This window comes from Sesamum indicum, linkage group LG4 (assembly GCF_026168435.1).
Source record: "Sesamum indicum cultivar Baizhima isolate 11 linkage group LG4, ASM2616843v1, whole genome shotgun sequence".
In the NCBI taxonomy this organism is placed as follows: domain Eukaryota; kingdom Viridiplantae; phylum Streptophyta; class Magnoliopsida; order Lamiales; family Pedaliaceae; genus Sesamum; species Sesamum indicum.
Window position 1 is genome coordinate 18193875 of NC_142660.1, and position 11687 is coordinate 18205561.

Here is an 11687-nt window from a genome sequence, read left to right on the forward strand (position 1 = left end):
AACTCCACAAGTTTTATGAAGTTTTCCTTTTCGTGTTCTAAGGTAGTTGCTGCTATCTTGATAGCTGCAACCCATTCATCTATCAAATTTCTTGGTATTCCGGAAATCAATAATATCCAAGTTAAGTATAGCGCCATATGATGCAAGAGTTAAAGCTAGTTCTCGCCCAAGATGTCTTTTCAGGCACTCTTCTTGGATTTCTTCCTGGATTTTCTTTTAGCTAGATCCCCATGAACGTTGGAGTGGCATTGGTGTGGAAATTTGCACTCCCTCTCATTGGATGACCTTGTGGAGGATCAATGGAGCATGTACTTTCCTCATGCGGTGGTAGTGCTGGAATAATTTTATTGGTTTGGATGTTGACTAAATCCACAATCCGGTTGGGAAAAAGATTCTGCTAATTTTTGTAAATTTGATAGATTTGCTCTCGTCACCTCCGTTACTTTATGGATCTAATGGATACGATGATCAGATCTTCTCTGGTTTTCCAAGGGCGTCTCTGATTCGCTCCTGTCTGGATTTTGATGTCATAGGGCTCTCCTTTTGATTTCTCTTTAGATCTGCACTTTCTAACTTCAGATCTGTAAGATACTTGTGTAGATCGGGAAGAATCTTAAGGATCTTATCTACCTTCTGGCTCAAGATTTCTATTTTCATAGGTATATGATTAACCTATGTCCATAGTCTTGAACTGTCTTTTGTATTCCTCTTTGATCTTGGGAAATCTTTGAGGTATCCGGTTCGAGTTCTTTCCAGTCAGTTCCCTTAATCATAATTTTTAGAACTATAATTATGCAGGAATTTACCCATTCTGCTTCTCTTGGCTGGGATTCTACCATGGACTTCAGTAGAGTGTAAACACCTCACGCGTTTCCTGGTAGTATCTGTCGAACTTGAAAATTCCTCAGCCATTCTTGATCTTCTTCTGGCGTGAGAAGTTTTGGGTCAATCCTCTTGGGAACGTTGTAACATTTGTCAAGAATTTTTATGAGAAATTCCCTTCTTTGTATTTTTAGAATATGGGATATTCCCTGTTTTCATCATAACTTGAACTTTCATTCGATTCCATCTTCTCTGAAAGTTTCCTCCATTAGTGGATAAATAATATCTAAATGTAATATAAACATGTATTTCTCCAATAAACCTAGGCTCTAATATCATTTTTTATGAGGCGGGGCATTAGCATACAATTAGAGATGAATAGGGACTAAATGTGAAAATTTCATGAAAGCGATGGAAATAAAACTATTGACCAGAGGGCAATATGATAATTTATTCATAATATAGGGGTGATTTTGATATTAAAAATTTTATAGAGGATTTTTTATATTTTTACATATCACAGGGGGTCAAAATAAATTTAGCCCTATAATCATGTAGCACATACAACATAAAAAACTTATTGTAAAATTTCTAAAATATTTTACAAGATTTTGGAACTTATATGATACTTTTAAGAAGTTTTATGGATAAATTTGAAGATAGTTTTGTACGCGTCAATAGTTACTAGAACTTTATCATAGTGTTTGGATTTGTATTTTGAGTGTTTTGTTTTGGTGATAGTGAGAGAAAAATAGAGATAAATAAGTGTATGTTGGAAATAAATCATATGTTTAGATTTGTGTTTTGAGGTAATTTAAAATATTTTAAAATAAGTGGTGTAGTTTGATGTTGGAATTTGGGAGACAAAAATCACTGTTCATTATCAAATCATATCTCTTTTATATATATTTTTATATATAAATATGTACATATACATATTGTATTTTAATATTGTATTTTTGGAAATAAAAATTACTATTCATTATCAAATCATGTCTCTTTTATATTATATATATAAATGTATATATTATATAAAAAGTTGAAATATAAAAACATACACAGATAAGATATAAAAAACAAAAAAATAAATATTGAGTATGTTTTATCTTGTCTCGAAAAAAAACTTATAAGATATTATAAGTTGAGTTAAATACTCTTTTATTCTACGAATAAAGGTTGACTTATTTAGGAAGATTTGCATATAAAATAAACTTCCATTTCATCTCAATTCATAAAATATCTCTGCAAATTTATGTTGTTTAATAAGAATTATTTTCTCAATCAGATATATCTCAAAATACATTTTAATATTCTAAAAGAAAAAAATAACTACTTTTATCCCAACAACTCTGATTACTATATTTTATCTCTTACTTAATACATTTTGCAATTATCATTATTTTCATCTCAACAAACTACTTTAATTTTATTCTTTTTTTTTTCCATTCAGATAAATCGAACAATCACAATCTCAGCTTTCCCGTTAGCTTCCCTCCACGAAAATCAAGATTTACTAATCATTATTGAAAAATAAAAATAAATTAATATCCACAAAATGCACATAAATATAAGTCACTCAAAATAATAAGCCTTATTTCACCAAATCACTCTTACAAATTTTGAACTTTTATGTGTAAATTAATGAAAAAATTTAAAAATTTTGAGGCTATCACTTTGACAATGATATTTAATTCATTATATTGAAAATAAATGTACATATATCCTTATCCAAAGTGGGGACCCATTCATGTCAACACTCTTATACACCAAGACAATTAATGCTGTCAAGAAATGGTCCACACAATAATAATAATAATAATAAATAATAATAATGATAATAATAATAAATAATAATTACACATAAGTCCAAATTGAATTGATCTTTGTACTTTGCCAAGAAACAATAACCACGGAAACTACTTTTTATCCAACATCAAGCTATCTAAACAACCATTAATATTTGGATATTTTTTAAATAATTAAAAAAATATTTATTGTTATATAAATTTCAAAAAAACCCATAAAATAATTTCATGGTATTTATAACTTTTCAAACAGTTAAAAAAATATTTATAATTATGTAAATTTCAAGAAAACCCGATGTTATTTATCCAATTATTTATAAGAGTGTCAATAATGTATACATATGTAGATTTTGAGCCTATACATTCATGAAAATCTACAATTTTTCTTGTCTTGAGAGACAATGCTTCATGATGTTGTCTTCCTAAAACTTGTTTTGAACCATTTCGAGACCACATCTATGTGCATACACTTGAAAATGATAATCTAGTAGGATTAGATTTTTGCAAACGGTTAGACTCGGCTTGAGCACACCAACAAAAAACACAAAGGAAAAATATAATAACACACTATCTTGAAAAATTGGTAGAGTTGAAGATGGAAGAGAAAAGCAGGGTAGCAACTATGAAGAAGATGATTCCCATTCAAAGCCATTAGTACATTAAATTATATTGAGTTTGATGTCAAAAGTCCCTCCCAAGCAAAATTCACAGCTGGAGGTATAATTTCTTCATCACTATCAACAAAACTTGCACTAATCAAAGAAGAAAAATAAAGAGAGCAACTACATTTTTAACTTAGAATTTTTTCCTCACTATACATCCCAACCGTCCTTCCGTCGCCTGAAATCCGATTTCCTCCCAGTTAAACTCCCATATATTTCGGCAAACTTAGCCAGACAATTGCTTCTCACTCCATAGTGAGCCTGAGTGTTTCTACTGATTGCAACTCCTGAGAATTTCGATGTGTCGATCGCCCACACAGGCCTCACGTACTCGACCACTGTCGACGAGCTCGAGTTCGCGTACAAGTAGTTCATCAGCACATCCTCGCAGTTGAAGAAACGATCGACGAGTGCTCGACCTGCGGCTGCTTCCTTGCTCCAGTACCTCTTGAATGCCACCTGGCTGTCCATGAAAGCAGCCCCAGTCAAGATCATGTTGTAGCCGTTGTACTTCCGGGCATGCTTCTCGCCTCTATACTTCAACGGGCTGCCATTGACGAGCCGAGGATAGAACCCGACAATCCGGTCGGGGTGCTCACGCCATACCTTGAACCCTCGTTCAACGTCGTCACAAGTCATCATGATATCATCGTCGAGCTCGAGGACAGCTCGTGTCTTTATCAGTGGATCCATGTTGAATCGGTTGTTGAGGGAGTTTTGTTTCTCGACTCTTATCCTTATTGGCACGGCTGAGTCGAAATCACTTAGTTGTGGAGGCACCCCTTTATTCCAGACGACGACTATCTCACGCACAGAGGAGCATCTTGAGTAATGCTTTACGTACATGTTCAAATTCCATAGTCGAGCATCGTAGGTCATCGTTAACAAAGTGAACTGGGAGTACTGACCATTTAACGGATATGGTTCCTGGGCGCCACTCCCACCGTATATATTCTTGACCCCAGTACATGTTAGCGTCACTGCAACCACAATCGTAAAAATGAGGACAAAAGTTCCTGTGCAAGTGTTTGCCTTTATTCTAGCACGGAGAATCGAGCTTCCTCTGTTCAGTCGACTACAAAATAGGCGTAGCTTGGATGACAAACTTGGCTGCTCCCAAGCCAAGACCGCATCACTTCTCTTGCCCACATTGTGGGGGCACCAACTTAAGGGTACTATACACTTTACAGGCCCAAGTAAAATTCCACCAAGTATGACCAGTGCAGCAACAGCAACAACTGAAGCTAAGCCAAGAATGAATCGATGAACTGTGTCTCCTGAGGGTACTCGGTCCCCATCAAGAACGGCAATCCATTCGCCTGAACTGAGCTGCTGTACGTCTATGTGGTGGTGGCGGGCGCCATTCCAAGCATTTCGTCCCTTAACTGACTCTTCGACATCGAAGGGAACCTCAACTTCTTTGAATTCATCCGTGGTCAGAACTTCGACTTTGAAGATACGTGTCCTACGACCATAGGTCTCGCCAGAGTCTTGACCAATACGATAAAGATTTCCGTTATACACAAACGGCCGGCCTCCATTCCGGGCTCCCATGCTCTCGTTAGTGTTATATACAGGGTTCTTTTTATGAGGTTTCCAAGGACCAAGGGGCGAGGAGCTATGCCAAATCTCTAGCTGTCGGTTTCTCTTGCCGCCGATCCCACTGTTGTCCGAACCAAAAAGCCAGAACTTCCCCTCATGAGGAATTATAAAAGAATCAACAAGCGACCTTTTCATAATAATCTTATCCAGTGTCCATTTTAAAGGGAAGTCAACTGCACGGTAAAGACGAACCTCGCCTTTCTCACTGCCCTCCGGCAGCATATATATCTTCAAGAAACAATGACAATCATACATCAGTGACATAATAGACAGAGTACATTATTTAGGTAAACATCCATGCAAAAGAAACATAGTATGCATGTAGTCAACTAGGAAGTTGAGGTCCTACATTTCCGTTGTAGTCAAAGACATACGGATAGGAAAGATGCCAATCTTCATCAAGAGCAATACCCAACTGCTGCCACGTTGCTCCCTTGTCTATACTTTGCGCGACTGCAATATCTCCTTGCATTGTAATTGAATTTTTCGTTTCAAAGAACATGTAAAGGACATCTCCCTGAATCATGGAAGCTAACACGATCAAGTTATGTGCCCAGTCAAAGACAATAAACACGCAACTTCTAAGATGCTACTGTGATTGGTGTAATTCTTCAACACAGAGGTTGCGTATTTATTCGAGAAAGAACCATCCAATACAATTATATCTGCACTACTAATACTATTGCCATTCAGTATGTTGTTAATTCGTCAACCAAGAAATAAACACACACAGGTGCATGGGCACGAAAGAGGTGCACATATGGAAAAGCAGCTACAGCTGAGAAACCAGAAGATTGGGAGAGCAAATTAGCAGCTGACAGAGACACTGGTTTCTTTAAGTAATAACCAACACGAAGGAACCAATTTAAAGCTCCATGCATACATTGTTTCCAGTTTGGACTAGATCATACTTAAGATTCACTACCATGTCTCTGCGGAATTCTTTTTGTCCCTCCCATCCCTTCAAAGTATCAGGGGCATTTTAATCTTCCCCATTAGTATGGCAAAGGCAAATATCATAGAATTTAAAAGCATCATGAAATGGGAGTTGAACTGCTGCATAGAGAGCATGCATAAACAAGAACAAGGCAGGCAAAAAGGAAGAGGCAGGAAGCATATCATAAAGGAGGGGCAGGGTTTGGCAGTCGCTTGCTTGATAAGCACATGAGATCCTACCAATTAGAGGTATGGCAACCGCCAAAAACTAGGAATAAGATCTGCGCAACTGGAATCCATTTCCTAGAAAGTAGTAACCATGATTATGGGCTCCTAAAAATTCCTTCTAAACATGGTTCCATGAGTGAAAATGTAAAACTAACTGCATAGAGTATAACGAGTTTAACTCGCTTAAAAGTGTTGACTCTCTTTTTCAAAAAGTGGTCAATAGCTTGATAATAGCTCAGAATCGATACTCATAACAAACACCGCGGAACCTAGCCCCTATAAACAGGTTGATGATTACAACTGTCTGGCAAGTTTTAACAGTTTGATACTCATTCTTCTTGTTCTTTTTCACTTCCTCAAAACAATAAAGCAGTCAGACATTAAGAATCGTGAATGACATAGACTGATTTCCATATACAACCTGTCAGGAAATGTCACAGTTCATGTTTTTAGTTGTTCATCAGTTAAAAGATCTCCACAAAAGTTTCTGGATTGACTAAACAAAAACTTCAATTGTCAACACGTCTGTTGTGCATACAAGCCAATGACTCCGTACCAAGCACCAGCGGTTATTAAAGCTTGAATCCAGAACCGGCTTAGCTTTGCCTTGGGCTACTTATATTTCAGAAAGAGCACGTTTTTAACCAACAAACTCAGGATCCTACATTAAAACCACTCCCACCAAAAAGAAAATCGGATTTTCTTAGAATCTATAAAAGCCTTGGTTCTAAAATTCTTGAGGATATGTGTTTACCTCATATTAAAGAATCCCTATCCAACTCCCAATAATAGAAAACGAAAAGAAACAAAATTCTCTTACCCCCTCCCAGCCAAAGAACGACTTGATTTGGATGTTTTAGTTTCCATCAAGTTTTCCCATGAGAATCCACATCTTCTTCACTTACCATAGATGTTACGTGCCGTCCAAAAAGCAAGCATATATGAAACGTAGAGCAACTTATCAATAAAAACCAGAACACTCTTTCTATTAAAAACTGGAATCTTTGAATTTTCCCTCCGCATCCAATTTACAACTCAATCCACCTGCCCCAATCTAAAAAAGTACTGTGCTTTATCCCTCTGATGTTCCTTCCCAGCTGGACATATTATTAGCAGATCCCATGACCCCATCAGCTAATAATATAATAGCAATAGCAATAGCAATACAATAATATATGATATGAATCACTTATTTCCAATCACTATTTGATCTCATTTGTTGGAGGTGACATGTCCCATTAAGTCACTCCAAGGATTAAACGATGGAAGTATCACGAGTTAGAGAATCAGAAACTGAAATTATAGCGATCAATGTGACATCACTTCCAATTACTATTCCACCACCTATTCATACAGCAACCTATTAAACTGCAAAAATAGTTTAACAGAAAAAAAAAAAAAACCCAAATGCATACATAAAAATACAGATTAAAATCCATAAAACACAGCTTTTTTAACAGATAATTGAACAAGCTAACAAGAAACTAGATAGAAAACAAAAGCGAAAGAATGATTAGAAATACCTGCACATAAAGAAAAGGGTCGGCAACAAAATTACTAGCGAAGCCAGCATCAGAAAGAGAGGCACAAGTGATCACTGGGTTGGCTACGGGCCATGCTGAACTCTTATCCTTCCATACATTCATCTGCCAACCAATTTTCAAGAAGTTGTAATATTATAAAATTTGCCAAGAAAAAAACAAAGAAAAACAGAATTTCAATTCCCCCTCTAAAGTTAAAAACTACACCAAACATCTCCAAAAAGTTATTTACAGTTGGCCATCTTCATGTGCATTTACAATACTATCTGTAAGTAAAACACCTTTCGATGTCAAATCATCATTAAAAGAAAAGAAAAGGAAAAGGAAAACTAAAAAGAATAATTAAGAAATAAAAAGAAAACTAGAAAGCTGAAACATGTTTTTGAAATTCACAGTCAGCCCAGGAAAGTCGAATTAGTACAGGTAACACCATAATGAAGGCAAAAGTAACCTGATCTTGGAAACATCGAAAAAGAAAAAATTAAAACTTCAATCTCCTCTTCAAATTCAAAGTCAGCCCAGAAAAGACTGAAATACACAAGCTAATCTTGGGAGGGTCAGATAGAAAACTATAACTCTTAATCTCCTCATCTTCCACCAACTAAACACAAAGATGAAAGGGTGACAAACAGTGATGTTCATCACTCTAGTTCTTGAAAACCATCAAAAAAAATTATTTTTTCGCCTGAAATCGCCCATGTTTCAGAAACCAGATAAACCAGAAAAACCCAGAACCAATAAGAACTTCAAAGAAATCAAAAATTTATTTAATTACATAAATGAATTTCATTAACATGCACACATGCACACACACAAAAAAATTTATTGAATTTTATTTATGTTTTCCCAAAGGACAGAAACTTACAGCTTCAATGGGTTTGAGAGAAAAGGGCGAATCCCCATAGAAAACGCCCACAGCCCAGGAACCCTCATTGTCCTCTTGACACCCGAGCGCCGTGATCCCCGCGAGCACTTTAGGCGTGAGCATGTACCTCCCGTACAAACTCCCAATCAAACCCAAAACAACAAACGAAAACAAGAAATAAGCGAAAGTTGACGACAACACACACGACTCATTGTTCAGATTTCCATTCCCATTCTTGTTAATAACGCCACTGCTCTTCCCACCACCATTGCTGCTGTGCCACCGCCACCCACCACCTCCGCAGCCAGCGGACGTCCCAGAGCCCACGACCGGGCTCGAACCCATTTCCTCAAATAACAAAACAAATCAAACTACTCCGCAGCTGCCGCACGGTAGATGGAGGTTTCCGCCACGGAAAATTCTCACCGCCGCTGCGGCGGTGGCGGTCTTGCATGTAACGAAAAAGCTAGAAATCCCTGCATAACTTTTCCTCTTCCAAAATGGGGAACAGATAGGAGATGTTGTAACGGCAGAGAGTGTTTCGTTAATTAGATATCTAAATTCTGGGCCTTATTTTTTTCCTTTTTTTCCCTGTTTGTTTTCTTTTGTTGTTGTCGGATCGTTCTGGTTTCTGTTTGTTTTCCTGTATAAAGTTGGGGATTCTTGAAATTGTAATGCGACACACAGAGACGAAAGCTGACAAGAAAACCGCGGACGAGTTCAAGGGGTGGGGTGGGTGGGGTGGGGGTAGAAAAGGGTAGGGGAATGGATGGCACTTTCTCTATGTAATCAATTTCGTGCACATCTGTTTGCCAATATACACAGATACGGCCTTTGCATACATATATATACGTATAGTATACAGCTAGTACAATACGGGCCACTCTGCTGACTTCACTATTATACCTTTTTTCCAATATTTTATTTTTTTTTATTTTTTATTTTTGGTTTGGTTGATTTCCATTAAGGAAGTGGTTCATTTAATTTTTTAATTAACTGGAAATTGTTTTTTTTAAGGAAAAAAGAAAACAATATAAGTGATAACGTTGATGAAGAAATCAAATTTTAATTTCTAAATTAAAGATGGATTATGAGTTCGAGTTCTAAAGTGGAAATTGAGAAATCAGTTTCGAGTTTTTATTATTATTTATTTAAAAAAAATAATCAGAGAAACCAAGTTATGTATTTTTTAAGTTATTTTTAATGATAATATGAATTTAATTTGTCAAAATAATAGGGTGAATTACAACGAGTTAGATTTAACATATATACAATTTTTTTTATTATTTGAAAAATTATCAATATTCCTCTAATTTTAACGATCGTCTAACAACGCGCAATCCATCAGGTTTTCACCTATTTTTGTGGTAAATTGATCAAAATGCCCTCGTAAACTATGAATTATAGTTTTACTTATTTTCTGAAACTTTTTAATGGACTAAGTGGGTATTCTTTTTTTTATATAATCTTTTGTATTTTTTCATCCACCTCATCTGATTTTTTTTTAATTTTTTAATATTTTTAATAATATATACCAAAAGCAGAGTTGATAATTCTAGACCTCAATCCAAAAATTATATAATTAAATCAAGCATCTAGGAAGTATATTTACAAATTTTTCAAATAATGAAAAAATATTTATAATTATACTAAACTACAGAAGAGCTCATTGTAATTTATTAAAAAATGAAACATAAGTGTGGCCACTGGAGTCTGCATTTATATTAAACGAATTTAAAAAATAAAAAATGACCAAGTCGTGTTTCCAAAACATAATTTGGGCTTTTTTTTGAAAAAAACAATTATTTTTTATTCCGAAACACGACTCTTTATATTATTAGTATACTATTTAAATAAATTATATTGATATAATTTATTTATTTTTTATTAATAAAAAGATAATTAACCCCTATTCTATAAAGATAAAATGTATTTGTCTAATATTCATACATTGGATGCAAATTTGATCCTTCGATTGAAAAACTCAAACCAGCGTTTTTTGGTGTCTTTTGGCCCCATTTTTAATAATCACTTTTTATATTGAATTCTACTAAAATCACATTATTATAAAAGCTATAATTTTCGCTTTTAATCCCACCGTAATTATTTTTTCATCTAATTATTCATTACGCCTATTAAATTATTTTTTAAGTTCCTCACTAACCTCAAGAACGATGTCAGTTTGAAATTCATCTACGAATATTTGCATAACCAAGTACGAAATATGAATCCGAACATCAAAATCAGCTTCTATCATGAAATTAATTATCTCATAATCAATTATGCAGCCGTCAAACCAAATTACGTCTCGATACACACACACACACACACAAAAAAACCAAGTGTAGCACGAATTTAACCAGCAATCCTCCGCACCCACTTTTACAGAACATTCTATCAAATGATCACAACATTACTACAAAAAATACAAAATACAGACAAATATCACTTCTGATAATCGAATCACGACTTTAAAATTACTAATAAATTTTCATTTAAATTAATTTCATATTATATATATATATAATTAATTTTACTTAAACTACCACATCGATAGTAATATACCACCCATTTTTTCCCATAAAAGATAAGAGATCTTATAAGAAATAAATACTAGCTCTTTAAGAAAAATTATATTTGTGGTGGGTAGTCAAAAAATTTTGGTATGCAAACACACATAGAAAATTCCAACTACACATGAATTTGTTGAACTTCATATTTTACCCAAAAAGGGCATTTCAATAATGACATTTTGGCCCAAAAAAGCAAAGAAAACAATGGGTAACAGACCCAACCATTTTATGCCACTGGATGTGGATGTCATTTTCTTCAACAATATATATATGGTTACAATCTTTTACACATCAAATTGTTTATGCCCTCCAAAGTTTTTACCTCAATAGTAGAAAAATAATATTTATTTATCAATTAGTAATTAATTTTGTGATGGAGTGGGGATATATATCTATGTATTTGATGGGATTTGAATTTAAAATTTTACATTCGGAATATTTTGATATATCGAACTTAAAAATTAGGCTAAAATCTCCTCGACCAGTATTACATAGATATATGCAGTATATATAATTTTGTAGACTGGTAGTATCACGAATTTTGTTTTTCTTTTTCTGGGTACGAGAATGAAAAGTTAATGGCGGTACCCGTAATCTCGTCAGGAATAACTTTGTTAAAGGGTGTCTGCAGTAGTTTAATTAGGATGATTTGC

General features: G+C 34.7%; 1 protein-coding gene across 3 annotated transcripts; it reads right to left on the reverse strand.

Annotated features, from left to right (window-relative positions):
- Window positions 1-3241: 3241 nt before the first annotated feature.
- Window positions 3242-9246, reverse strand: LOC105174171 (glucosamine inositolphosphorylceramide transferase 1). 3 transcript variants are annotated; one of them, XM_011096181.3, is made up of 4 exons: window positions 8462-9244; window positions 7579-7701; window positions 5241-5408; window positions 3242-5119 (listed from the first exon to the last, which is right to left on the reverse strand). In XM_011096181.3, the coding sequence occupies exons 1-4, from the start codon at window positions 8804-8806 to the stop codon at window positions 3440-3442; spliced, it is 2316 nt and encodes a 771-aa protein (XP_011094483.1). In that variant the 5' UTR covers window positions 8807-9244; the 3' UTR covers window positions 3242-3439. The 3 variants fall into 3 exon arrangements, with proteins under 3 accessions (XP_011094483.1, XP_088735969.1, XP_088735970.1); XM_088879843.1 differs by lacking the exon at window positions 5241-5408 and having other exon boundaries at window positions 8462-9246; XM_088879844.1 differs by lacking the exon at window positions 8462-9244 and having other exon boundaries at window positions 5241-5422.
- Between the last annotated feature and the right edge of the window lie 2441 nt (window positions 9247-11687).